The following is a 27,105-nucleotide window of genomic DNA, read 5'->3' as shown; positions in this document are numbered from 1 at the left end:
TCCAGGCCAAGAGCTGCGCCAATATTCAACCTCCAGCCATTGATTTCCTACTGCTTTTTAGGTGGGAAAGGGGGAAATACAGAGTTCCTTTCTGAATATAGAAGACGCAGCCAGGGCTCGGCAGCATGGGCACATGTTTGGGCGCGGCGGGTGCCGGGCATATGGTGTGTACATGGGGTGCCTCAGAGGAGATCTGGCACTAGGGGTGTTTGGCCGCAGACAGCGTGGCCAGGCGGGCAGGAAGGGCTGTGCTTTTCCTTGGGGTTTTCATCAGCAGCCCCGCGGAGAGCAGCAGGCACGGCTGCACCCCAGCTCGATGCCTCTGGCTCCGCAAAGTCAGCAGGAACAGTGGGGGGACGTGTCACTCGGCTGTAGCCTGCTCTGGGGCTGGGTCAGTGCCAGGGATGGCCTTCCTGTCTCCTCCCTCTCTTGGAGACCTGACAAGGAGTTCGTACCTGTTTTTTCCCAACACACATGCTGATGAGACGATCATTGATTTGGGCAGGGGAACCAAAGGCAGCCAAACATGACACCGCTGCATTACTGCCTCATGTGCTACTCTGCCGTACAAGCCGGGCATGGGCCCAGCCAGCACAATGAGCCTGATACACTTTGGGCTGATTTTTGACCTTTTCCTATTATTATCTTTTTTATTTTTCTTTTTCTTTTTTCCCCTGCGACACACAGAGCTAGTGCTAGGTCCATATCAGTTCGTTCATCTGTACCTTTTACACTGACTATCTATGAGAGTAAAAACAACACTGAGGCTGTCTATAAACTGTTATTTCAGCTTCTTCAGATCTGTTCCTCGCCTTCAGACCACTGGCGTAACACACAGATCCAAACCCACAACTCCTATTTTGCCAGCCCCCATCAGAAAACCCTCTAATTTCCCGCATGCCTCTGACCTCCCCAGCAGCCCGTGCTCAGGCTCTCGGGGTAATTCTGCGTGGGCTGTTGTGGATGGGCACACACTCACGCTGCTCTGCGGGCGCAGGCTCTGGGCAGGGCTGCTTCATTCGGTGGCGACAGCACAGTTCAGAGCAGAAGGAGGCTGGAGTACAGCAGAGCAAACGCCTGTCCTTGTGCCAAAATCCTCATGCTTACACCTTCCCCACCTCCTATACATCTAAAGCATTTAAGTGCTTGAGTACCGGAAGAAGGCACCTCCTCCGAGGTCCCTGGGGGTTTCTTCTGGGGCTGAATTTATTTGGAAAAAAGAGGAGAAATGGTGCTGAGCCTGGATTTTAGGCAGCATCTTCTCCATGCCGCTGGGAGGGGAAGGAAGAGATACAGGGGAGAAAGAAACCAGGCACAAACCGCACCATGGAGCCACGCCAAGGAAGTGTCAGCTCGGGTTTTGGCACTTAGTCCAAGCCTTACTGGGGATTTATGATGCACTTTGCCTCGCTGTAACCCCTTCCCTGCTGGGCTACATTGAGCAGCAGGTTTGCTGGGAGCAGCAGCATTGAAAAGAAATTCAGTGCTCCAAAACCGTAAGCCCAGACTATGAAACACCCCGCGAGCAGTCACTGTAGCTCTGAGGCTCTGACAGCACTTTTAATGGCATAAATCAGTGTTTCCCAATCCCTCAGTATTGCTCTTGGTACGTAAGGTTTGACGATAGCGTAAGAACCATTTCCAAATCCTCGTTCAGGAAAATACCAACCAGTACATCCTACCGAGCAGTGTTAATGTCAGTTTAAGCATTTTCAGTCAAACAGCTCCACGGTCTTGCAGTCCCCAACATGAGAAATATTGCACCAGGGAGGGTGCTGAACAGTGAGGCCACATCTGCAATGGGCAGAAATAGGAGAAAGGAGGCCTGTAGGTTTTGCTTTGACCCTGCTGACTCCACTTGATGTGTTGCTGCTTTCCACCAGCTTGACGAGAAATCTGGGTGTAGGATTAGCACTGCTACCCTGTCTGAAGTTGGAGCAAAGAGTATCGCAGAGTGGGACTCCCTGGCTCGTCAGGGCACCTCACGGTGACAGTTGGGGAGCAACCAGCTTTGCTCCACAGGAAGGGAGAGCTGCTATATGGACGTATAGCCCACATCAACAGAGAAAACCTGAAGAAAAATTGGACAAAATCCAGTATCTGCCTTTAAACGTGCTACCTTGCATCCCCTGCCATGTGTTCCCATACAGAGCCACATTACGCACCGTGGTTTCGACTGCAGTCCCCCAGCTGCTCCCTTCACGCCACAGTGTGGCACGTCACCCTGGCTCCCAGCCCGTGTATGGCGAGCCTGATTGATGCCCTCTGGCATGCGGGAGATGATCCTGGGGAACGCTGGCTGCCCGCTCCCTGGCTCCTTCCTCCTCACTGCTCATCCTCCTCCTTTTTCCTCGCTTACGCCTTAAATCTCATCAATCCGATTCTCAGCCCTAGGGACAAGTGGGTCATGCAGTGAGTGCGTGAAGAAGACCCAATGTGAACAACATTTATGGGTGTGCAAAGGCAAGGCTTAGCATGAGCAGCGGTGCCGATATGACCCAGAGCCATCCTGCAGCCTTCCCTGTATGGACATAAAGGGGCACTCCTGGGCTTCAGGGGGTTATTTTTATTTTCACTTTGCAATGGGAGCCAAAAAGCTCTTTATTTTGAGAGGCTTCAAACATTGATTGGATACGGCTGATCCTTCCATCAGCTGGTGCAGTGCCACCAGATGAATAAATCTTGCATGCATCTGTAATTACTGCTTAGCTTATGTTTAAATGCAGCGTCATTGATCTGCAGAACTCATCAAAATCCATATAGGAATGCATGAAATTATATTGGACGGAGCAGAAAAGTACATGACAACATCCATTTTCAGCCTTCTTTGTTCACCAAAAAAAAAAAGAAAGCATTTATTTCTCTATGCAAATTCTTGGGTTAACTTACGATTTAATCATCAATTGTAACACCATTTTATAGCCCGCTCTTTATGTAGGTAATATATTTCTTTCTTATAATAGGCCAGCAAATTTCTACCAGCGTTATAGTATCTGCCCCTACATGGGCAAAATCCCTCTTAAAAGCACGGAAGAATATTGCTTAAGGGTCATAAAACTCAGTACGGAAAGGTCTTGTGGTTAAAGCTCCCGACTGTGATTTAGGGACCCCGAACTGACTTCCAAGTGCCACCACGGACTTCCTATCGTGTCCTCAGGCGAGTAGTCTATCCCCTTAGTACTTATATTCCTCCTAAAGCAAGTGTGATTAATAACAATTCCCTACTCTGCTGGGAGGTTGGGAGGACACATCAATCATGCTTAGCAAGAGTTGAGGTGCTCCAGCAGCAGAGTGCGCAGAAACACGGGCTGGGCAAGGGCGATGCTTGTGCTAACCAGCCATCTGCTCGAGATGCTCTCCTCCCTTTCTGCAGCCAAGAGGAAGCTCAGCAAAAGCATTTATTGGCAATAAAGTCTGCATTGTCTGGAAGAACTGATGTTTTCCAGACCTAATGCTGCTCTGGGCCAGCTCCATCCTCCCACTGGAAGTGAAGTGCTCCTGGGTCGGTTCAGACTTCTCCCACCAAGCAGGCAGGGACTCCTGGTCCGCCCACCTGGCTTACCGCACACCTTGGCCCGCGGCTCGCTCCCAAGAGTCGTGGTCACTGGCAGGTCCGTGGGCAGACAGAAGAGGCTGCTTCTGGCAGGGACATGTCCCCAGGGCACATGGGAAGGTTTCTGCACAACCTCAAGTGCAGAGTAGCTGTCCCCAGCCCTCGTGGAGGAACGTGCCTTGGAGGTGGTGTCCTCAGCTCATCTCCCACAAAGCCACACCAGCTCTGTGGCCAGGCTGTCCTGTATGGAGTATCCCAAGCTGATTTTATCACGCACACATCACTGATGCATCTTCAGCTGAACACAGGGATCAGCCCACTCCTGCAGAGACCTGGAAGCAACCCAGACTGCCATTAGGTGGGCTGCAGGAGCCTAACCTTCCAGGGGTGGTTGTCTGGTGACAGGAGGCTACAATTACAGACCTCTCTGAGGTTGCTCATGCCCGTAAGAGAGGCAGAAAGGAAAAGTGGGTGGTCAGCAGGACATCTCGCCAGACCAGCTTGGCCCAGGTGACAGCCTTCCCTGGTGGGAACCATCAAGCTGTTTTGATACATGGCAAACAAATCTCCTCCTAACTACAATTCGGCTAAATGTTTTCTAAAGGGATGAGGAACTCCATGAATTTTCCCTTACGTGTCTCTGCTTTTGGATCCAGCCTGGACTGAAACCAAAATGCTGCAATACCACAAGCAAAGCCATTCTCGGAGGAGCCTCAGCCTGACAGCTGCTGAGAAGGACCAGAAAGTCCATTTGCATAGCACAGACTTTACATGCCCTAGAGATCCACCTATGTCTGGGATAACTAAGACATTTGTAGCATGGAGCCAAGGGTAAAATTTCCAGGTTTTGCTTTTGCTAGCTGTGGGTCATATCTGTCCACGGCAGAGCATTGGCTGGTTTTGGTACCCGTGGTTTCTGGCAGAGATGCTTAAATGGGATTTGAAAGCAGAAATCCCTATAGCTTGCTAATAGGTCAGGAAAGTGGACAGATGTGAAGATCCAGAAACATGATTCCCACTCCATCACCAGCAACCCGTCTTCCTCAGCACAGTAAGTGTACAAATGAGGCCTCTAATTGAAGTCAGCTCCCGACAGACCCACCCCACTCTTCGTAATTGCGCCGTCATCCAGCTATGGGCATCCTCTATCTACTTGATATGAGAGCACAGATCTCATTAACTAATGCTTTCCTTTGTAGCATTAGATCTAAATCCCTCACCAGTGCTATCCCTGCCGCAGACAGACACCTAGCACTACAAAAACACTGCAGCTATATCTATTTTTTTCCTTCCAGCTTAGAAATGGAGATGTTAATGCTACTTCCCCTACTGCCACAAGTGTGTAAATAGATGTCCTGGGCCTTTGTGCACACCCTGATGAATCTCCCTGGCCAGTGGCTGATCAAAAGGTTAAAGTCTGAGGGACTGGTTTCATCTGTGGTCACAGCTGTCTGCTTTCCAGGGTTGGAGTAATTAGCTCACAAGATCGCCTTGGGGCCAAATCGAATCAGCCGCCATGGGATGTAAGGAGTGCTGGGGCGAGCGAGCCTTCGTGCCTTTGTCGGCGTGCTCACTGGGGGGACTTGGCTGCGGTGGGCTGGGTTTGTTGATGTCTCGGCCCTGTTTTAGGTTTGTTGATGTCTCTCCCCTGTTTGGGCCGAGCCGCCGAGTGCTGCGCGGGCGAGCCAGCCGCCTCGCACAGACGTGCCAGGAGCCCCGCTGCAGCGCAGAGGCTGATCAGGGCTCCTTCCCAGAACAAGCCCTTCATTATCCCAAACTCCCTGCAGCTTATTTTTAGCCCCTCCTTTTATTCCCTTTCTTTCTTCTTTTTTTTTTTTTACAGTATAGAAAGCCCTCAGCTCCACTGTCAGCAGGTTTATAACAACAGTCGTGGAGGGAAAAAAAAAAAGCATCAAACCCACTTACTCTGTTGCATAAAGGTTTAGGCATAGATCCTGCTCGCTTCCAGGGTGCTGAGTCCCACCATGCCTCATCCTTGCTCCAGCTCAGCTACTGTCCTTCGGAGCTGGTCATCAGAAGGAAGCAGAGGCTTACCTAAAGCAAGAGCTAGACTGGAGCTGTTGAGCCTTCCTCTGCTTCAGCTGAAGTTCGATTCGTGCCTGCGTCTGCCCTGGCGTGCAGAGGACACCTGCATGCAGGGCCACCGGGAGAGAAGACCTTGCACAGCCTGAGCCATGCGTCATCCCGGCGGGCTCGGATTTATGTAGCGCTGCTGGAAAGATCCATCCAGCCCCCGTAAAAATCTTTTGCTTATGAAAACAAAGGCGAGGGTGCCCTGTGGTCAGTGGCTCTGTGCTAAACAATTATTTCAATCACAGAAGCTTTATGTAAACAGCAGTATTGCCCAGATGAGGACACTTCTGAAAGGGACTGCACCACTACTAGCAAACCATATTCACCAGATCTGCCCATGCAGCAGCTCCGAGGGGGCTGGCGTTAAACTGTCTGGTTCTCCAAGTAACATCATATTAAGTGGCCATAAAGCAGATGGTTACATACAGAACAAGGCAGTTGTGGCTCCCTCCCTTTCCCCGCCTTAGATAGGATCCAGGAGATCAGGAAAACCCCTTCCTGGCGTGATGAAAGGCTCTGAAGAGCTTCCATGCAGGAATGTCCTGGGAGCAGAGCAGAGATGCTCTGCAGAGGATGTGTGGAGGTCTACAGAGATGTCTACAGAGAAACAAGTGGGGAATAGGGCGGAGAGAGAGGACAGCTGTTCCCATACAATAATTAACAAAGTTAAACTCTGACATGGCAGTTCAAAAACCAGAAGGAGGCAGTTTTTCACAGACAGCGTAGCTGAGCTGGGAAATTCCTTGCTGCAGATGTGGCTGTTAGAAGTTTACATTGCTTCAGAAAGCACCTAGACAAATTTCTGGAAGAAAAATCATTGAGGGGTAATAAATATAAAGATGTCACCCTTCTCTTTGAAACTCTGTTATCTATATGAAGTATTGGAGGCTGGGAAAACTGTCTGAGTACTGCATACTGGCCCTGTATTCGTACTCTTCTCTCAACATCTACTCTTGGACACTCATTAAGCTAGGTGGGTCATTGATCTGATCCAGACACATTGTTTTTCTCTTTTGTAAAGGCTCCAATATGTAAAAAAAATCTTTATCATCCCCTCTTACATACCATCCAATTTTCAAGTTTCATTGCAGAAAGGTGAGCCCACATCTGCTTTCCCAGGGTGGCTCCAAAACCATTTCTGAGTAGGTTGTTAGCGTTGGCTTTTCCTCCAAAGCCCACCTCTCCCCCCGCCAGAGCTGTCTGATCACAAACTCAAACTGTACCACAGTGTCCTTTTATTCCAGCAGGAACAAGACCATGATATATTGCTGACCAAACCGCCACCCGTGAGCAAAGCCAGCCAGCAGCTTACGCCTGGAGACCCTTTATGTCCTGAAGTACCTTTGTTATATGGTTGCTATTTAGTGCTTCTGCTCATCCACATGCAATGCTAAAAATTATTCTGGATCCAGTCATGCCTTGGAAAACTGCAAGTCTAACTAGGACAGCTAAACTCCAACCTGCTTTTGTTCATTCCTCCTGCCTATCATTAGTATTAATACCAACTTGTCAAGTTGATCTTGATGTACAAGCCCTATACAGCCTGCTGCATGACTCATTTTTCTTTTCCATGGACGCATCTCACGCTCAGCAAGGTCTGAGCAAACAGCCTGTGGCCCTGGCCAGCAGCAGGGTCCTGCTTCAGTACAGGGCAAAAAATATACATTGCAATGTAGCATCCCTCTTGTCAAGGTTTGGCACCATCCTCTAATAGCTGGGACCATCCTCCTCATTTCCCAGGGGAGAGCAGTGAAAACTCAGGGCATCCAGCAGTGTTCATGCAGGAAAATAACCCCAGTAATCTCTGGGCCTGGTGACCATGACTCCTGCTGTTAGCAGCCTGCAAGAAGCAGGCACCAGAAGTGGCTTGTCACTGCTTGGATTTGGGGGAGGGAAGCTGGGGAGTGTCCATGCGGTATCTCATCTGGTTGGACGTGAGATGAGATTTATCATCAGGAGCAGCGGCAGGACAGCAGAGCCTGCCGTGCAGTTCATGTGATTCCTGTCAAGGCAGGACTGGCTGAGCGGGGAACACAGCCAGAAACACAAAACACGTTGCCTAAGTCCAGGAGCGAATTCCCAAGACCTTCCTTCTCTGGGCTGGGCTCAGAAAATGCCAGATGATGCTCTTGCCCTCTTAGCTGAATTACGTATCCCCTAAGGTCTCTTCCTCCTGCCTGCCATAACCCACCTGGAAGCGCCCAAGGAGCAGCACGTAACGCCTTCCAACTTTCATTAGGAGGACAAGAGGGCTCTGTGCACGCATGTGCACGTCGTGGTCCCTGCCCTTAGGTAGGATTGATTTCTGAAAGGACACGATGCCACTGCTTGGCTACGTTTCAAGTCTTTGATGATTATTTAAGATATGTGTTGCCTCACCGCTGTGTGTGCTGGATGAGTGCTGGGCTCTGAGAGTGGGCTGAGGGGGGCTTCCCCCTTTCCCTAAAATAATACAGCAGATACGGCTGGGCATGGCATCTGCAGGAAAAACACTGCGGTGCCACAGCCTCTGGGTGTTTGCCCAGTGCCAGCTGCCCTGGGTAGCCATACCGAGCCGTATCACACCTTCGGGAAGCAGCACCCACACAGTTTTTCTCTTCTGGTCCGAAGGTACTACAAGAGTTTACTATGCTGTTGCAGAGTCACTACTGACACTCCCTAAGCTCAGTGCTTATCCTCTGAATCCTTACTCTACAGTCACTAAATATTAAATGTGTTTAATGCTAAATATACATTGAGCTATTTTATTCATCAGTGAAAGAAAGGAAGAAGTTAGGGTACAAGCTAAGGTCGGATACAGATAACAGACATTAGCAATACCCATTTCCATCCATGAACTAGGAAGGAGCACTTGGGTGGAGACATCTTCACATAAGCATCTAGAGTTAGATGAGATGACTCCTGCTTGTGACAACCTTGATTAAAAACTCAGCATTTGTCAGGGCACAATGTTGGAGCTGACCCTCGAGCGCCTCTGTACATGGAGTAGAAAATAACCGAGCAGTGACTCAGCTGCGTCTGTTGACAAATGGGGATCTGCTTTTTCAATCAAAAAAAACGCAAGCCAACAAAACGAGGCTGGGGTATCCCACGTACAGCCTTTCCTTCACGGTGGAGATGTGGACAGAGGCCAGGACCGGCAGGATGGAGGAGCAGCTGGGAAGATGCTGCTGTCTCCAGGCTTGCTCTCCTGAAGTTCCCACTCCCCTGTCTGCAAACCTGCCCCAGACCAAGACCCAAGCTGTGGCTGCCACTACACTGCCACTTCTCGAGCACTGAGGACGTGAGCTTGGCCTCGGCGTGGTGTGAGCACCTCGGGTGTGGGCAGTGTGAGCTGGATGCTGCCTGCAAAAAGACTGCCAAGATGTCACCTCTGAGGCAAGAAAAACCCAGCAGACGTTTAACCATTTTATTGCCATTAACCTCAACAGACATGAATGTATGTCTGTGTAAGCCTTCCCACAGGTATCCAGCTCTGACCACAGCCAGCGACCTCAGCTACACTTCTTCATCCAAGAACGCAGCCAGTGGAGCCTTTGGCATAGGCAGTACAACCCTGGGAGAAGGTTCCCATGGTGGCAGAGTGCCTGGGGAGGGGTCCCTGTCCACATGCTGCACGTAGGCTGCTGCCACTGGCCTGTTGCCACGGGATAACTCGGACAACAGTCCTTTTTCCATGCAGTGTCTCCAGCATCAACGGTGCTGCTACCACATGCTGTTGGAAACAGCAAATGAAGGTGCAAGAAGCTATATTTACTCCCTATTTTCAATATTACTGTGTGGAGATATTTAATATCAGATAGCCCTTATAGAGTGTCTGACTTTTGTAGCCTCAGTTCGATGAGTTCCTCTCCCTGTATTTGGGAAATGCCATTTCTTGTGCATTTTGCTTTTAGCAGCATAATATAGTCGGGCTTCACCTCCCTGAGCCCGATAAACCGAGTGACTCAGAAACCTGCAATCTGCTTCAAAACAAAGCATTTAAGATAAAAGATATAAGCAGTAATGGAGCTGCTCAGCTCAGGAGTATAAATGCTGGAGGGTTACTCATGTACTCAAAAACCTTCTAACCTTTCTTCAGCTTTTTTTAACCCCTGCAAGCCCTGGGCAAGGCAGGCTGCAAGTAAGAGCTGATGTGTCATTTCAGATATGCTTCCACTCCAGTGTGCAAACCCTGGAGCTGGGAAGTGGAAGGAGCTCTGATGCCGGCACCGTGCAACGAAGATGACGTGGAAGGGGAGAGCCAAGTGCTCGCTCCGCGGCCTCCAAAGTGCTCTTATTTCTGCTGGTTAAACAGATGCCAGCTTCTGAGGGGATTATGTGTCATCAAGCCTGTTGGCTGCGACAACTAATTATCTCCAGCAACAGTTTGGCCTTGAGATTTGCGGTTCAAAGGCCATACCAGGAGTGCTGTCATCCAGCGCCATGTGTAGCAATTTGTCCCCAGTTGGGTTTCCCTGTTCCCAAGGAGGTGACATCCCCAACACATCCCACCCTCTGCCAGCTCAGGCTTGCACCCGGCGGACGAGCAGGTCCTTCCAAGCAGCATGGGCAGGGAGCACCAGTGCTCTGGTGAAGCCTCAGAGATACCTCCAGCAGGAACTGAGGAGAACAAGCAGCAGCTGAAATCAGCTCAGCATCCAAGCAGCAGCCTGCCTGAGCTTCCCATTCCTGCAGCTGGATGTTAGCGTGGCAGCCGTGCTGCGGCATGCTCCTCTGGCTGAGCTTCGTGGGGTGCACGCACCAACGGGGTCCAGCTCAGCTGCAACCAAGTCCAGGGGAAAGAAATACCTGCTGCAGCCTGAGATGGGAGAAATTCCAGGGGAGAGCAGCCAGAGGAGTAAACAGTTTTGGAATGCAGCCTTAAAACCAGCACTGAAAATATTGTATACCTTCACATAAACTGATGGCTGACCCCCATCGAGTCTACCAGGAACAGACAAAAAGCAGACCCAGGCAACCGAAAGAATTTAAGTCATTGAGAAACACATGGAGAATGATGGAGACTAGAGGTGAGGAAAGAGATGAAGAGGGGAGTTAATAGAAAAGGCAAAGGGTATGTTGGCAAGCAGGTATTGGAGCTGGGGTGCCCAGCAGCTGGGCTGGATGCATTAGCATGGGAGTGACCCCGAGGCACCAGACTCAGGGAGCTCGGCTCACCTGAAGCCAGGACAAGCTGAGTATTGGGGATACTGAGTATTCCTCTGTCACAGCACCACTTAAGCACTGGGAAGCAGTGGCCTCTACAGACAGATGCTGGAGACCCCCCCCAGCCAAGGTTCCTATGGAGATATCCCAACTGGAATTGGAAGCTGGATGCTGTCAGGGAGGAGAGGGTGGATGGGGTGAATCCTGCTTGGCTCTCCTCCCTCTGTCGCTATCAGCCTGCCCCCTCGAGAGGCTGGCAGGCTGCATCAGCTCTCCCAAAACTCTGATCCCCCAGAGTAACTAACTCAGGTGGAGCCAGACACATGAGGCTGCATCACCTCCATGGACAAGGACACGAAGGGAGCGAGGCTTTCCAAGCCTCAGAGCCAGGTTGCATGCCGGGTCAGATCAAATCTGGAGCTAATTCGCTGTTGGGCAGCCCAGGGGAATGCTGTGTGGAAGAGCTGTAGGCTGTGCATGCTGGTAGCAAGAGTGAGAACCCCCTGAAGTCCCAGCACACGGCCTGGGGTTTAAAGGATGCTACTGTTCACAAGCAAATCATCGCAGGTTGAAGGCAGTAATTACAGTAACGCACTCCTCCATCACTGTGCTGCTGTGATGCCAAGTCCTTTGGCCAGTTTGCAGTAGATTTCTTCATTTGCTGTACTCCCAGCATTAAAGGAGGATCTCAAAGGCAAGAATAATTAATAGGGAACATTAAATTGAAGAGAGTTGAATCACAGGGAAATACAGAAAATGAAGATGGAGGACATGATAAAGGTCTTCAGGGTACTGCCAAGAGCTGCAAGCGGGAAAGAAAATCCTTCCCTCTCTTACACCTCCACTTTTCACCATCACCTTGAAATATTCTGTTCCTGAGGACAGAGGAGAGCCTGGGTCTCTGAATAACAGCACTGCAGAGCCGCCTCGGTCTGCAGGGACATGTGAAGAAATGCAGCTGTCTCTTAAATAACAAGAGTTGACACCAGTTGTGAATAGATGAGTGATCGTGGCTTCAGCCATCACAGCAGAGGATCTGATTTCAAATGAAGCCCCATTCATCCATCCAGGGCCCATCATAAGGCTATTAAGGGAGCATCTGTCACAAAACCACAATGGCTTTAAATGCTTGAAAAAGGGCACAATAAAAATAAGCCTGCTTAGCTTATATACTTTTGTCTGGGTGACGTGATTCTTGCGATTCTGTAGCAAAAATGAATGATAAAAATGATGGGTAGCCAAAATACATGATGCGAGTGGGGTGAGGTTTGTTTTTCACCTTAGTGTAGAGTTTGGTTGTCTGTTTTTCCAGGCTAGCGGGGTAGGCATGAAGGCCAGTGGCAATGAGTTTTCTCGGGTGGCAGAGTGCATGGCCCCAGCGCACTAGGCATCCTGCTCCAGAGGCCTGGCTCAGAGCACTCCCTCCAGGACACAGATGGAAAAAAGCCTTTTCCTGCTTTCTGATGAAGCAGGGAAAGCATCTCCAGCGGCAGGACAGGGCAGCGCATTCAGACCACGCGGGATGTGCTTTGGCAAGGCACAGAGGGAAATGTGCTCACCACCAAGTCGGTGTGACTGCGTTACTCATCAGGACTAAACCCACACTCTATGTTAAGGAAAAAAAAAATCACATTTAGCTATACTGAAAGTCAAGCTTAGACATCATGGCTATCTTATGCGAATGGTTTCAGCTCATACCTTCTTGCACACACCGGTAAACTCATACCATCCAGCGACAACAGTGTCTTTTCCTTACCTACAACTGCACGGCTCCTCTTGCTGCCCTTTATTTTCTGCCAGCTGCATTGGGCAAAGCTGCCATCCTCTGGCTAAGACTTGAATCGGTAGCCTCCCATCCTGCCCCCGGCATGTCACCTCCTGCCCCACTGCCTCTTTGGGTGACATCCGGGCTGCCAGAAGCACAGAGATCCAAAGGGCAAGACCACTGCTCACGCACAGACCTGCTTTATTATATTCACAGTATATTGAAAGCATCTCATGTGCATTAGATTGATGCTCCTGGGGCTAGAGGTAGGCATTTAGGCCCTGTAATGCACATCAGACGCTCTTTAAGAGGAACTGGAGTGTCTGTGTGCAGCTCAATGGTGGTGAGAAAGACTTTACTGTGTGATGCAGCTCTGTGTTTATAACTCATATTAAATTGTAATCCAACTTCCTCTTTTCTTTATAAATGATATTTAGTTGGGCTGAGTTGGTTTGAAAAATTGTCCTGAATGTGGATGAAAAAATGGATTGTGGTCATATGTGCACAGCTGTTGGGTTCCTCTACAAAAACGTTTCACACCGAAAGACGGGACTTCCTACCCAAAGTTTCAGCCTATGGAGGCATTGCCTATGTTCATAGATTTTAAGTCTACAGCAGAATAAGCGTAAATGTTTTAAAACTATCCAAGTGTTTTAGAAAGCTAAATCTGCCCTCTACCCCCCAAAAAACCCCAATTTATACTCCCAGATTACCACCACGTGAGCGGGCCCCTGGATTTTGTCCAAGCGCTGCATCTCCCGCAATCACAGCCTTATGCTGGATTTCAGACTGAAGCAGTGACTCACTCGGACAGATTCATCTCCCTTAATTTGAGCTGACTGACGGCAAGGCATCTCGTCAGAGCAAGCTGCCCCGTCTCCCTCCCTTCCCAGCAGAGAGAGAGGCATCTCCCAAAGGTGACTCGACCTGTCTGTTCTGGGAGCAAGACCTATATGCTCCAACCTCTTATCTGAAAAGTCTGTGACGTTTTGAATAAAGCCTTGCAGAAAAGCATGTGTACAGCATCCAGCACAATGGACGGATTGGGACCTTCGTCCTTCAGGGAATAAAAATAGCAAATAATATTAAAACTGTGTATTTTCACAGATTGCAATCAGGGCTCACAACACATGCACACTTAATTTCCTGCTTTCCGTTCACTATCAGATTTTTTGCTTAGGTTAGTGGGGTTTGTTAACATTTCTTTTTCGCCAGAATAGGATTTTTTTTTCCTTTAACTACAATACATTCAGCCATGAAAAATGAGTTTGAAAAAGATTAATAGGAAGCTGAAGGATTCATGTGAGATTGACAAAGATTAATGTGTATCTTATTCTTATCTGTTTTCTTTTTCTTTTCCTTCTTCTCTTAGCTACCTAGACAGCTTAGATCGAATTGGAGCTGCAGACTACCAGCCCACGGAGCAGGATATCCTCCGAACCAGGGTCAAAACAACTGGCATCGTAGAAACCCACTTCACATTCAAAAACCTCCACTTCAGGTTAGTCTAAAACTGCACAGTAAATTTTCAGGGCATCTATTTGTCACGGTGTTTCCCCATAGTTCCCAAAGGAGAAATTGTTAAACTGCTGGTTAACACACAGATGGCTCCCACTGCAGAGGACACAGCATTTTGGGGGGTCAGCAATATGCAGTGTTCGGCAATCTTGTCTTGAAAATCACTGCCTTTAAGCTAGGAGCTCACGGTACCTTCTTCTAACCCAAATGACACCTCTTTGTTGGGAGGTATAATATGAGATTGGCCCCAAGTCTGATCAAGCCTCATAAATGTAAAAATATTTGGCCAAATCTTTTCTCTAAACTGGGTCAGTCACATGTGGTTAACGCTATATATTGACCCTCATGATGCCAGCCAGTAGAGAGAAGAGGGCATGAAGACAGAAAGCCGCACCCACAGTATTTAGAGCATATAAAACTCAAGAGCATGTGGTCTCCACCTCCTCAGACCCTTTGGGACCCAGCACACTGCTGAGGCTGTCCCACAAATCCCCACATCCCTAGCTGTAACTGCTCCTCCTGGTCCTCCTTGGCTCCAGGCTCTGGAGCAGACCCAGCCAGTGGTTAAAGACCTGTTGCTTCCTATTTGGAGCCTTCCAGGGACCATATGGTCAGACAATGCCAAGACTGCTAAAGTTTCCTCATAACAAAGAAAGAACGGGCACTGATGGTCCTCTCCTGTGCCATAGGCTCTTTGATGTCGGGGGCCAGCGGTCAGAACGCAAGAAGTGGATTCACTGCTTTGAGGATGTCACAGCGATCATCTTCTGTGTCGCGCTGAGTGGCTACGACCAGGTGCTCCATGAAGACGAAACCACGGTGAGTCTAACCGGGTCTTGGAGGCCCCGACACTTCTTTATGGGATACTGCGTAGCCAGCAACTGCTCAGACATCACCGAATGCTCACTGGGGTGCTACAGTAATGTGCTGCTGTTAGGCACTCCCCCTTGACTCTGAAATCCTGGGGAGTCCTCCTCCGCACTCTTCAAAATCAAGTCCTGCATGTCCAGGTAACGCTTCCTTGCACCGGTAAAGTCACAGTGTTTTATCTCTCCTTTCTAGCTGACCTGTGTGTTTTCAAAATGTGTTAAAGGGACCATATATCTGGAAAGAGAGGAGATATAGCTAGGTGGGCTTTTAAAACAAATGTAAGGAAGTGGTCACGCTGTGATGCAGAGGTGCAGGACAGCCATGCATGCCTGAGGCAGGCTCAAGCTAGGAGTATAACCTATTTCTTCAGGCTACAGAAATTCATTTTCCTGAGTGAGACTGGAACTGTTTGATTCCTCAGGTAATTTGCTCTAGGAGAGCTTTTATGACTTCCCACTGTGACATTAGGCTCAAAATACCATCTGGAAATAAAGCTAGTGAGGAGCTGTGCGCTCCCTGGTATTAGAGTGCAATTAATACAAGTGAATTAAATACACAGAAAGGATGCAAGAAGACTCATTACTGTCTTCTGGCCGTTCATTCAGTGTGCTGGGGATGCATGCTTTCTGGACTAACGATGACTGCGGCAAGCACCCAGTCTAAGCATTTGTCTAATGAAAAGGAATTGGAGGCCATACTCAGACTTTGGTAATGATTTAATCTCTGCCCAGTCTGCGGCAGCATGGACAGCTCGCTCCTGCCAGCTGTATCTCTCTGAGGGTCTTTATTTTCCTACTGGTAAAGATGTCAGGGTTGCAGAAAGCTGTTGATGAAGAAGGAATTGAGGGAAAGATTGCTGTTAGGTATCAGTTGTCCCTTCCCAAAAAGGGCGGGGCTGTGGTTTCTAGCCTCTTCCAAGCCAGGTTTATGAGCTCTGGCAAACTGTTTGATCAAAGTCACCTGGTTGTCTGGGTCGTATTGATGCCAGAATTCAGGGTGTATTAACATCACAACTATGTCCCTCCAGACTGACTGAGACACCTTACACCCTCTCATGTCTGCTTATTTATAATCCTCAGTTGTCACCTCCCTCTGACCCTGTCCCTGATATGCTCAAGGATGCTCAGTCCTGTAGGATTTACTGGGAAGGAACCAAAATCTCCTGAAGTGATTTGAAAAACTCAGCCATTAGCTCAATGCCATAGAGCTCTGCAGCTGAACAGGGGAAGCGCACCCAGGAGATAAAGAAGAATATGCAGGGAGAGGGCAGACCCAGGGGGCAGGGAGCAAAGCTGTGATCTGAGCAGAGAGCAAGGTGCTCTGTAGGTATAACTTGGGCTGTGACACCCAAACTGTGAAGCCAAAGGCAGTCTTTAATACAGGTCACCTTTGGGCACCAGTCTAGACAAGGCAGAGCCTGTGATTCAAAGCCACAGAGCACAAAATGGAAGGGCTTGAACGCCAATGCCACTTTTTAAATGTCAGCCTTAACTCAGGTCTTCTGAGATGGAGGTTACAGCCTCTCTCCTGGGGATGCTGTGCTCTGCCAGTGACCGTCCATCACCCAGTACCACCCCAGTGACAAGCAGGGTGCCAGCTCAGCCTCCCCCCTGAAGTGCACCGCTGCAGAAACCGGGATTTGTGCAGCTCCAACTTTGCTCTTGCATCCGGAAAGCAGGCTTGCCTGCTTTCCGGATGCAAGAGCAAAGTTGGAGCTGCACTCCGGCGCAGCACTGACATTTGCTTGCTATTTCAATCCCTTTTCACAAAGCGTTTCTGGGGATACTGAGCAACAGGAGGGCAGAGGCAGCTGCTGTTCATTTACACATTGGGTATAAACAGGGAAAGGATTCAGCATCGCCACCACCACGCCTGCAGGATGCCCCTGCCTAACCCAAATAAACAACCCTGAGCAAGGTCAATGCAAATAGGAAAAAATGACGGTGTCGGATCTTGTCTGCCCTGTTATGCCCCCAGCACAAATGGCAGGTGGAAACTGCGGCGCCCACAGACTCAGTCCTCTCCCAGCTGGACCCCCAAGCACTCGGTCTCCTCCCTGCTAACGCGGTTCCTCTCCAAAAACTCAGCAGTAAAAGCAGCATCTCTTCAGTCAGCTGATTTGCCGCCTGTCTGCATCCGTCACATCTGCTGCCTTTAATGACGTAAATCAGCTTTTATTGCTTCTCACTTAGAAAACACAAAGAGGAGGCAGCTGAGAGAGTGAGCTGGATGCTGCTCCTCCATCTTCATTTTCTATAGAGATGCTTACTACGGTCCAGGCACTTCCAGCTGTATTAAGCCACTGAAGGTTTGGGGGCTGTACAGATGTCTCTGTGAATATGAAAAGACTTGTAGAGCTTTCATTGCTGGCGCGGAGCCATGAAAGGGAAAGAGCCCTACTGCATCCCAGGTGCCCAAAAAACACTTGCAGAGCCAGTGCACAGAGAGAACAGCTTTTCCTTGTGCGCTTGGCACCCTGTTGACAACAATCACAGGATTTCACAGGGTCTTTTTGCACTTCTCTAAGTCAAACCGCACTTCAGGTGGATGAAACTGCAGTTCAGATAAAGTCAGCCTAACATGGAGCAGGGGCTCACCTTGTTAAGCTCAATTAGTGCGAGAGCATTGGGACCAGTGTAGTTGTAGGGTCAGCTTGTCTCACTGAAAGACGCTCACAGAAAACAGGTTTACTTGAATGCTTTCAAATGAGATTGAGCAAAGAGCTGGCTAAACAAGGCTGGGTGAAATGCCCCCTGACCTGCCCCTGCCCTTAAAATTAAAGCACAGCTCTACACTTGTAAAGTTTTTTTGTGGTTTATTGTGCTCTTTGTTTTAAAAGATTGAGCACCCATCCTCCTGCAGTAGCTAAAAAAGGACTGTTGTGTGCAAAGCCATCACTCCCTAAGACCAGGTAGTCTTTTGTAAGGGATATATTTTCTCTAATTCCCTGCCACAAAGAGCAACGCAGCAGGAGTTAAGGAAAGCAAGTACTTCTCTATGTCCGGATCAGAAAGACATAAATAAAATAACTTTCTGCATCTGTGATTTCTAGGCCCATACACCCATAAAGACCACGCTTTGCATAGAAAGCCCTGGTTAGCACTGGCGCTGTTGAATCCGGCCTCTCCCATTGCCCCAGACACCTTCTTACGCCGCTGTTGGCAGATCTAAACTGCTTCCCTGCGTGCCCGGCTCCCGGGGAGAGGAGCAAACCTACAGGGCAATTCAAGCAGTGCCTTTACCAGTCCCATGGTTGCCAGCCACAGCCCACAGCTAGAGCTCACAAGGCTAAATTACATCCTCTGCCTAGCCCGTCCAATTCACAAGACACTGTCTTCAAGGTATTACACCTGCCTCTGCACCTGCCTTTACCGAGTCCATCACAAGGAGTTGCAGAGCTCTCTGCTGTATTTGTACACAGTGGGAACATCCTGTTTTAACTGACTGAACAACTCCATGGTTTATGTCTTTGCGTAACAAGGCTATTTTGTCTCATTTGTGAATTATCTTTGTGTTTCATAAGCTGAGGTTACAGGAAGAAAAGCCTCAGATCTCTAATCTGGGAGGAGAGAGGGACAGCAGTCATATTAATTGGTAAAACTGGAGAAGATGATTAACAAAGGTAGATTTGTATTGTTCCTTCTAAATGGAATTCCTAATGGAATTTAAAAAGACAGCAATGGCATGGGAACTATTGTGGGAACTGAGACTATCCTCTGTGGTTTTTTCCTCGCAAATTCAAAGGAGTCATGGCAAGAGAGGGAGATGTTCATGCTGCATATTGCTGCCTCTGAAATGAAGATATTTAGGTCATCCATATCTAGCCAAGACACGCGAGTATTGTTCGTGTCCCCATTGCTGAGCATGGGATGGGTTGAAGGCGCTGTGCTGGTGACCCTTGGTGTGCGTTAGTGTTGGCCTCTTGGTTCGTGTTTCATTGCATGACCTGGTTAGCCTGCTATCGTTGGGCAAGGAAAATTGAATTGCAGCACTCAGAAATTGCCTTAGGAGTGACAAAGGATGTGGAAGTGGCTTGGGCACCTTAGGAAATACAAGCAGGAGGGGGAATATGGAGTTTCTGTGCTTAGGATAACCATCAGTGTCCTTATAGTTCGCATGACAGTTAGCACTTAATCACCAAGAAAAACAAAAAAGATTGAATCGACTGTGTGTTGCAGAGATAACCAGGTCTCCTCCCGTGCTCTGGTGAAAAAAAGATGGGGTTTATGAGTGTGTTTCTGCCTGGGCAGAGTCTTGACCGCAGCATCCTTTCTCCCTCACACTCATTAGAAAGCTGCTTGCCCTTCACATCAGTGATGGGAACACAGTTGTGCAAAGACATCTGAACTCAGCTATAAGCAATTCTGTCTCTTGTCCTGCACAGGAAAAGTTAACTGGACTTTTAATTTGTATGGGCAAGTGGTTATTCCACTGTAATGTGGCTGGTGGGGCTGCTTTCTTTGTTGGGGTGTAAAGCATTTGAAGGTGTAAGGATTTAAAATACTGATTTTGAAATAGGAAGTGACATTAAGAAGCCAATGTTTCAAGAGCCCTTCCCTTAATGATAGACCCAACATAAAGTAGGAATAAGCAGCAAAATGGGTCCAGAAGCAGGTGAAGTAATTTATATCACTTCATATAAAAGTATGAGAAGTGTGATCTTTAATGCCTCCTAGCAGAGCGGGAGCGTCTGCCCCATTACAGCAGCACGGGTGGTCCTGAGGGGGCCCTGGGAAAGCTTTAAGGGACTAAAAGGATCTTTCACTATGGATTTACTGGTAGAAGGGGGATTATCTGGGGCCTTAACTTCTCACTCCTCCTTTAGCAGCAGCCTGTCCTTTTACATGTGGTACCTGGAGACTGCCTCCCCGTCCTCACATCTCAGCCAAGGCCTGCCTGAGCTGTTGGAGGTCTCCTACAAACATCTATTGAACTAAAACAGTTGGGAGGGGAAAGGAGAGGGAGACAGCGAGGCATTCCCAGTGTTAGCTGGCATTGGGACAGCTTGTGTCCGTGTGTGGGCTCCCGGGAGCCCTCCTGGGATGTGACAGCATTTCCCACGTGGCACCAAGGTGCTGCAACAGGAGCATCCGTACCTGCTCACGGGGATATTGCTCTGCACTTTGCCACGCATGGAAAGCAGTTCCTTGCTTTTGAATAATGTCTTCTTCTCTTTAGTGATGGGGAAGGAAAAGGTGGATTTTAAGATCAGAACCTTTCCCAGGTAAATAAGGAGTGGGCAGAGCGGTGGTTATATTTACTCAGCTAACCAGCAGAGCTGGGGGAAAAAGCAACATGTAGAGACCAGAAAGCCGGGTCAGGCAGCCTTAGGAAGCTTCGAAACTTGTTTCTGGAATTTGAAAGGAATAGAGGATTTTTATTGTAACTCTCATTTTCTACAGGGATGTATTGGTTTGTGCTGTGTGTATATTCTGGTTACAACTGGATGCTAAGAGTCACTGTTTCTTGGGAAAACACTCTCATTTCCTAACAGGTATTAACGCAAATTAATCAAACCATATAAGCGAAGCAGAAGGATTTCTGTAGTATTCTTATGTAGTCTTGCTACTGTAGGAAAGTCAGCTTCACCTATCTGCAAAGCCCACCTCAGGTGAAGTCCTCAGCTTCTTTTTCTTAACCAGAGCTGATGTCACCCATCGTGCTTCCCGTGCCACCAGGCGCAGTTGCACACTGCTGCTCCCCGCCGGGGCTGCGCAGCGTGGTACGGGGCTGGCGCGGTGCAGCGCGGTAAGTACGGTGACCTCCAGGCTAATGGCTGCTGCAGGTGAGGTATTGGTTTAATCCACAAGCAGCGTTCATGTGTTTCTCCGTGCTTTTATTTTAAACTAGCAAGGGTGATAAAAATGTCATTAAAAATGTTCTGTGAGGGACCCTGCTTAAAAAACAGTAATTGTATTTGCTTTCTCTTCCCCTAACTGCCCTCCGCTTTCTTCTCTCCTCCCAAAGGCTTTGGGTAGCCAAGGATCTCCTGTACAAAACCTTTGCAGGTTTCTACATGGTTACAATTTTGACACCACAAATAGCAAAGAGGAGCTTTGCTCTGGGGCTCCTACACCAGCCAGTACAAACTGGGTTAGCAAAAAGCAGCACACAGACACAGGATGATCCAGATAAGCAAACATCTTGCAACTGAGACCCAATAAGTAAATGCATTTTTACATTTGTACATGATTGCGTCTTCCCCGTGTGTCGGTACAATGCACGGTGGGGAGATGCTTGGTCATTTCAGGTCTGGTAGCAAAGCGTGTGGTGTACGGTACAGCAAATCGCGCGCGTCCTGTTTCACTCTGGGCCGGATCGGATGTTTCCTTCATATACAGAGCCACTGTTATCTAAATAGAACATTCAGCAGCAGCTAAAGTATATCAATGAAAAGGAAAGCGTTAATCAATAAAGTGCTGGGCTCAATTATGCTGCTAGCACGGGCATGAAATGGAGCGGGAGAGGGGTGAAAGCCCCCAGTTGTCTCCTGCACCACTCCGAATTTCCAAATCCGGGGGGGACACGCTGCACCCGCCCCAAAAGACCCTCTGGCAACGAGACCGTGCAGCCCTGTTCTCTCTAGCGTATCTCCTGTGGTCGCTGTAACCAGGCTCGTATGTGCACTAGCGGGTTTGGGGAGTGCTGTCCCAAGGAGATGCCGCTGGGAAAAGCCGAGGAGCCGGTCTGGTCTGTACCATGCTTTGCCTTTGATAACCCCCTGACTCTTGGGTGTGCTTCGTCCTCACCGCGCCTGCTCTCTCCGCTACCCGGCTCCCGGCTGAGAGATGGCCACGCGACCGGCGTGCACACTCCGGCGTCGGCCTCGCGCGCCAAACGTCGCCAGCCTCGGCACCTTCACAGCTTTTCCTCGGCCGTCTGACCTTATCTAGCCAAACAAAGGCCAAAAAATGAGCATTTGAGAGACCAACCAAATTTGGCAGGTATGAAGCTTCTCTTGAACCGAGAAAAAAAAAAAAAAAAAAAAAAAAGAAAAACCGAGTTGAGAGTTGAAAGCAGCAGGGAACATGACACTTGGTTGACTTTGCCGTGAGCTCTTTCCACCACCATAAAACCATGTGGCGGACTTTGCAACTCTCTAGCTGGTCTGTTTCTTTCATTCCTCTTATCTCTCTCTTTCCTGTGTCGTTTTTTGCATGACCTAGAACCAAAACACTGACTTCTCACTGTGCGTGCATTTGAATGTTTGGCTCTTCTGCTGGCGTGTAGCTAATGTTCTTCTAGAGGCATGAGCTAACATCAGTGGTAGCTGCCTGACTTCTAGTCTGGTTATTCTTAGGTGCCCTTTGCTACGTTTTTCCTTTTTATACTATTTCCTCTTCCTTTTTCACTTTTTTTCCTCTCTGCCAGACACTTTCTGTTGAGCCATCTTCCAAGAGAACTAAAAAAAAAATTAAAAAAATTAAAAGCCCAACAACAGACAACAATACTAAACAAAATAACAAAACCAGGCAAAGGTCACGGCAAGGTCATTTCCAAAATTATGTTACCTTGATGTCTGCTTCCAACTCTAGATTAATTCAAGGATCTACCAGTCCTTGGTTAATGTATCCAAACAGTTGTGTGCCACACACACTCGAGAAAGTAAAAAAAAACTTTAAAAAGTAATGAAAACGTTTTAGAAAATCTGCATGAGCTGCACCGACACATAAATCTGATCAAAGGGCAAAAGTAACTCCCCATCCATGCATGGTGCATGATGATTTCTGTGAGCTGGGATCCTGTAAATTATATGCTATGCAAAATCAAAACAGCTCTGTATAGTTAAATGCCCTTAAGTTACTAACTGTATGTCAAATGTTATAGGTATTGCATCTGTGTATGTATACGTTCAGTTGTATGTATACATAAATTTATTATGTATATTGTAGCTTTTCTTTTTTTTTGTTTTCCTCCTTAATTTAGTTGTTTTAGATTTCCTTACATGTTGAACATCCCCGAGTCGCTGTCTTTGGCCTGATGTGATCTCTCCTTTCTATTGCAGAACCGCATGCACGAATCACTGAAGCTTTTTGACAGCATCTGCAACAACAAATGGTTCACAGATACATCTATCATCCTCTTTCTAAACAAGAAGGACATATTTGAGGAGAAAATTAAGAAATCTCCACTGACTATCTGCTTTCCTGAGTATACAGGTAATGAGAAAGCTGGCTGTACAGGAATGCATAGCAAAGGGATCACAGAGCCTTTCCCACCGAGGCTGATACTGTGGTGTATCGCAGGCAATGAGGTTAAAGATGCATAGCTAGAGCTCCCATTCGCTTCCCTGCAAGTTTTATTTCAATAAATGCCATAGGATCACCCCCACCATGTTTAGTGGTCCACTTAAAGCATGAGGATGACTTAAACCCAAGTTCTTTGCTGGCAAAGGGCTACCACCACTAAGCAGGGTGTGTGATCTCTGCCCCACAGGCGGTTTCGATGCTGAGCCAACACCTGCAGGTGTGGGGCTGGCAGCACACTCCCTGAACCCGTGCCCTGGTTCCCAGCGTCACTCAGGAACTGAACCCTCTTGCAGGTCTCTCAGAAAGATGCAATGAGCTTAACCATTACAAATGGGTAACTGGTTTCTGGGAGACCAATGCATGGGGTTTGTTAGGCTGTCCTCAGCTGGAGTCCAGCTTTGCTGTTTCATAACCCATCATGTTCCCCTGTGGGTCCTGGCTGACCACAACAAGGATCCCTCTGCGGTTCCTGGCCACTACCCCACTGCCAGGCACTGAGGGGCTGCAGGATCAGCCCTTCAGCGTGCAGACAGCACGTCCCACAGCTTGGCTGCTTCAGCTCAAGCTGTAAATTTTTATCACGTTAGTTTAGGAGGTCCCCAGTTTTGCTCTCAGGCTTGCTGACATCAAGCATCTGGACATGGAAATGCTTCCAGTTAAATGCAGGTAGAAAACAAGGCGCTTGATTTTCTCATGCACTGGCCACCCACACCTCTTAACCCATAGTGCAGACAGAGAAGAGCCACAGCAAGCCATGCCCTGAGCTTGGCTGGGGAGAAGGAGGCCTTAGTGATACTTGGAGATCAGAGCAGAGGCTGTGCAACAGGGCAGCATGCAAGAAGCCCTCGCTTCTGCTGGCTGCCTGGCATCTGACCTGCTAATGATGAGAATACATCACCCGTGCAAAGGCTGCAGCTGCACCCTGCCGCTTCCCGCTGCATCTCGCCAGCTTCCACAAACCCTCATTACCATTCTGAGACAGCATAAAAATAAACTTTTATCGTCATGAATTATTTAAGCTCACCGGAGACATCCAGATGAATCAAGGCGACAGACAGAGAAGCAGATCTCTTTGTCAGGAAACGTAGTTGTGAACTGGCAGTACCAAGAGTGTCACATTTCTGGGCAGGCCAACAAATTATTAACCAGAGCTTCCTATCTCTGAGCACTTGCCTTTTCACTGTGAATAGGCAAAAGCAATCCATCATTGCTGCTTTGGGCTGAATGGTCTATGACCATGGAGCTGAACGACTCCATCTGAATTCAGAAGAACATCTGCAGGCTTCCTCTCCAGGGAAGGTTTGGATGTTTGTCACTACCGACACATTTCAGCCACCTACTCGTCCACTTGGTCCAGACAGAACCAACATATGCCTGACACATTTGTCTAAAAAGATCTAATAGTGGAAATTTCACAATCTTTACAGTTGAAAGCTAACAATAATGCCAACCCCAACTTTTTCTGGTTGCAAATTAGATTGCTGCTTGCCATCTTTTGGATGGCTTGTAAAGCAGCTCATCACCATCCTCTTTATAGTAGCGCTTCTATATACTGGAAGATTTTTATCATGCCCTCTTCCTTTTTCCCTTTTTTCCATGAAGCAAACCTGCACCTTTCACTCCTTCTTGATTGCATTTTGTGGACCTGGTTTTGTGGATCTTCACTGAAGTCTCCCAGTAACCCCACTCTGCAATAATATTCTTACATAACCCTGATGGCAGAGAGACTAGAACAAGAAGGAATGTCATTTTAGATATAACTTTTCCTTCCCAAGCTCTCCCAGCCCAAGAGAGGAGTTTGGTGGGGGAGGCAGACCCTCATACACACGTAGCTCAGCTTTCAGCAGACTACGCAGAGGAAAACAAGTATAGCTTGTTTCTGGAGCATTTCAGCCGCAAGTGAACCAAACCAGTCCTCCCCAAATCTCAGAGTACCCCAAGGATGCTCTAAATTCCTTCAAGGTGCTGTTCTGGAAGCTGGGAGTTATCACAATGCCAGGGACCCTCCACAGACCTCTTGTCTCTCTCGTGCCATCGGAGAGGGCTGGAAGTCTGAAGGCTGGAAGTCTGAAGGCTGAAAGTCCTTCCACTGATCGAACAGGGATCTGAATCAGAGGTGAAGAGTATCTCACCCCAAGGCGTTCAGCAGCGCCATTAAAAGTTGGAAGTTAGCTCGTGCTAATGTTAAGCCCAGACTTTAGACCCAAGCACATACTTAAGCTTGCTCGCCCCTGCTTTGCTGACCACGGCTCAGAGGATGAAGCCCTTGTGGCCTTGTGAAAAAGCAGCATTATTAGAAAGTTGCCCTGGAGTTAAAAAGAATTATTTGATGAAAGCCTATAAATCAAACAAGCGGACTTTCAATATTACAAGTAGGTTCCACAAAATGCTTTTAATAAAATGAAGTTTCTGATGTCTATTAGTTCTGCTGACAGAGAATTATTAGAAGACTGCATCCACAAATTTGCTTGCTGTATGCTGGAGCACTGTTTCCATCCCCTTAATTCACTCATGCTTTTAACTAATCCACAATACTTAGCAAAGCAGCAGCAGAATCCAGGGCATGTTTTAAACCAAGCTGGCATTAGTGATTCCCTGCTCTCCCAGAAGGAATCTGGCATCTAAATCCTCATGCCTTTGAACAACCAACTTCCCTTTCATAAAATACCCTCCTGGTGGTGCACAGCATGTGGAACTGTTCCCAGATTCTTTACACAGGTCTTCATGCAAGAGCCTGCTCCCAGCAAACATTTTTGCTTGTCTTACTTCGAGCATATTCGCAAGTCTCACGGTCTTCGTGAGCTTGTGTCTTCAACTAGCAGTGTATGTACATGTAAGTGCAAGTGATTTCCCAGATCAGCTGCCTTCAACCACGGCAAATCTCAAGCCCAAGTAAGCTTCTCTCTAGCAGATAACATCTCCCATCAGTAAAGCGTCATGGAGGGAGAGGGATCCAAGAGCGTTAGCAGTGTTACCAATGCAGAGCCCTCCAGGGCTCGGGGGGCACTGGCACTCGGCAGTACCCAGCAGTGCTGCAGGGCTGCACTCCAGGCCAGCCAGAGAAACTGAGTTTATCGGACCTAAGCAGGTGCCCAAGTGGAGCTGTGTGTGTGAGCAATGTCAAGGCTGGCCAAATGAGACAGGATCTGCTCTTTTGCATGACTGCTCTTAAGCTTTTTTAACACAAAGCCTGATGGTTACTAAGGTTTGGCACAGACACCTCTATGCATCAAAACAAGAAACTCCTTGTGGCGCGATTTTAGCCACAGCTCCAGCAGAAGGTGCTGCAATCCTAATTTCTCAAAAAGAGGGACCTTTTGTATTAGCTTTTTTGTATTTTGTTTGAGAAAACCCCACTTTGCTCTGTAACAGAGGCTGGATCTTTTCATGTCCTTTTCTCTTAGTGATTCTGGGAAAGGAGTGCACGGTTACCAATACTGCCCTCAATTCATGGACATTTTAGCTCCTCTTTTCCATCAAAAGCTGAAACTTTAATCAAAAATCTAAAAAAGGAAAAAAGCTAAGCCTTTGCACCAGGTCAAGCACTTACTGTATTCCTGGCAGGTTTTTTCTCTTTTTTTTGTCAGCATTATGTGGAATTTCTTCTGGTTTTCCCATCATAGCCTGTTTAACATTCAGTTCCCTCATCCATTTCGTCTCTATAGACTATAAACAGCAACTCAGAATAAAAATACAGCTGAGCTGACAGTCAGAGAGCGTATCCTCCCTTGCAGCAATCCTGGCTGGTAATCGTGCCCGTCCCTGAGATGGAGATGGGGCGGCTGGGTTGCAGCAGCCCCGGATGAGCTCCCCATGTCCCTACGACGGGGCTCTTGCAGGCACCCTAGTGATTTAGTGTTATGGGATCGCTTTAACCCACTTTTTCCTTTCGTCTTGGCTCTCTTATA

The 27,105-nt window shown here is 48.2% G+C and overlaps 1 protein-coding gene across 2 annotated transcripts in view; it reads left to right on the top strand.

The window, feature by feature from the left end:
• The window catches only part of GNAO1 (G protein subunit alpha o1), a 146,262-nt gene that overhangs the window by 106,625 nt on the left and 12,532 nt on the right, over positions 1-27,105 (top strand). Inside the window, exons 5-7 of one of the 2 annotated variants that reach the window (XM_075510507.1) lie at positions 13,933-14,061; positions 14,768-14,897; positions 22,954-23,107. In XM_075510507.1, coding sequence (XP_075366622.1) covers positions 13,933-14,061; positions 14,768-14,897; positions 22,954-23,107 — 413 coding nt within the window. The remainder of the gene's footprint in view (positions 1-13,932; positions 14,062-14,767; positions 14,898-22,953; positions 23,108-27,105) is intronic. The other variant, XM_075510509.1, reaches the window with a different exon arrangement.

Source organism: Mycteria americana, chromosome 8, assembly GCF_035582795.1.
Source record: "Mycteria americana isolate JAX WOST 10 ecotype Jacksonville Zoo and Gardens chromosome 8, USCA_MyAme_1.0, whole genome shotgun sequence".
NCBI classification, from domain to species: domain Eukaryota; kingdom Metazoa; phylum Chordata; class Aves; order Ciconiiformes; family Ciconiidae; genus Mycteria; species Mycteria americana.
Note: the sequence above shows the minus strand (reverse complement) of the source record. Positions and strands in the feature narration are given on the sequence as shown.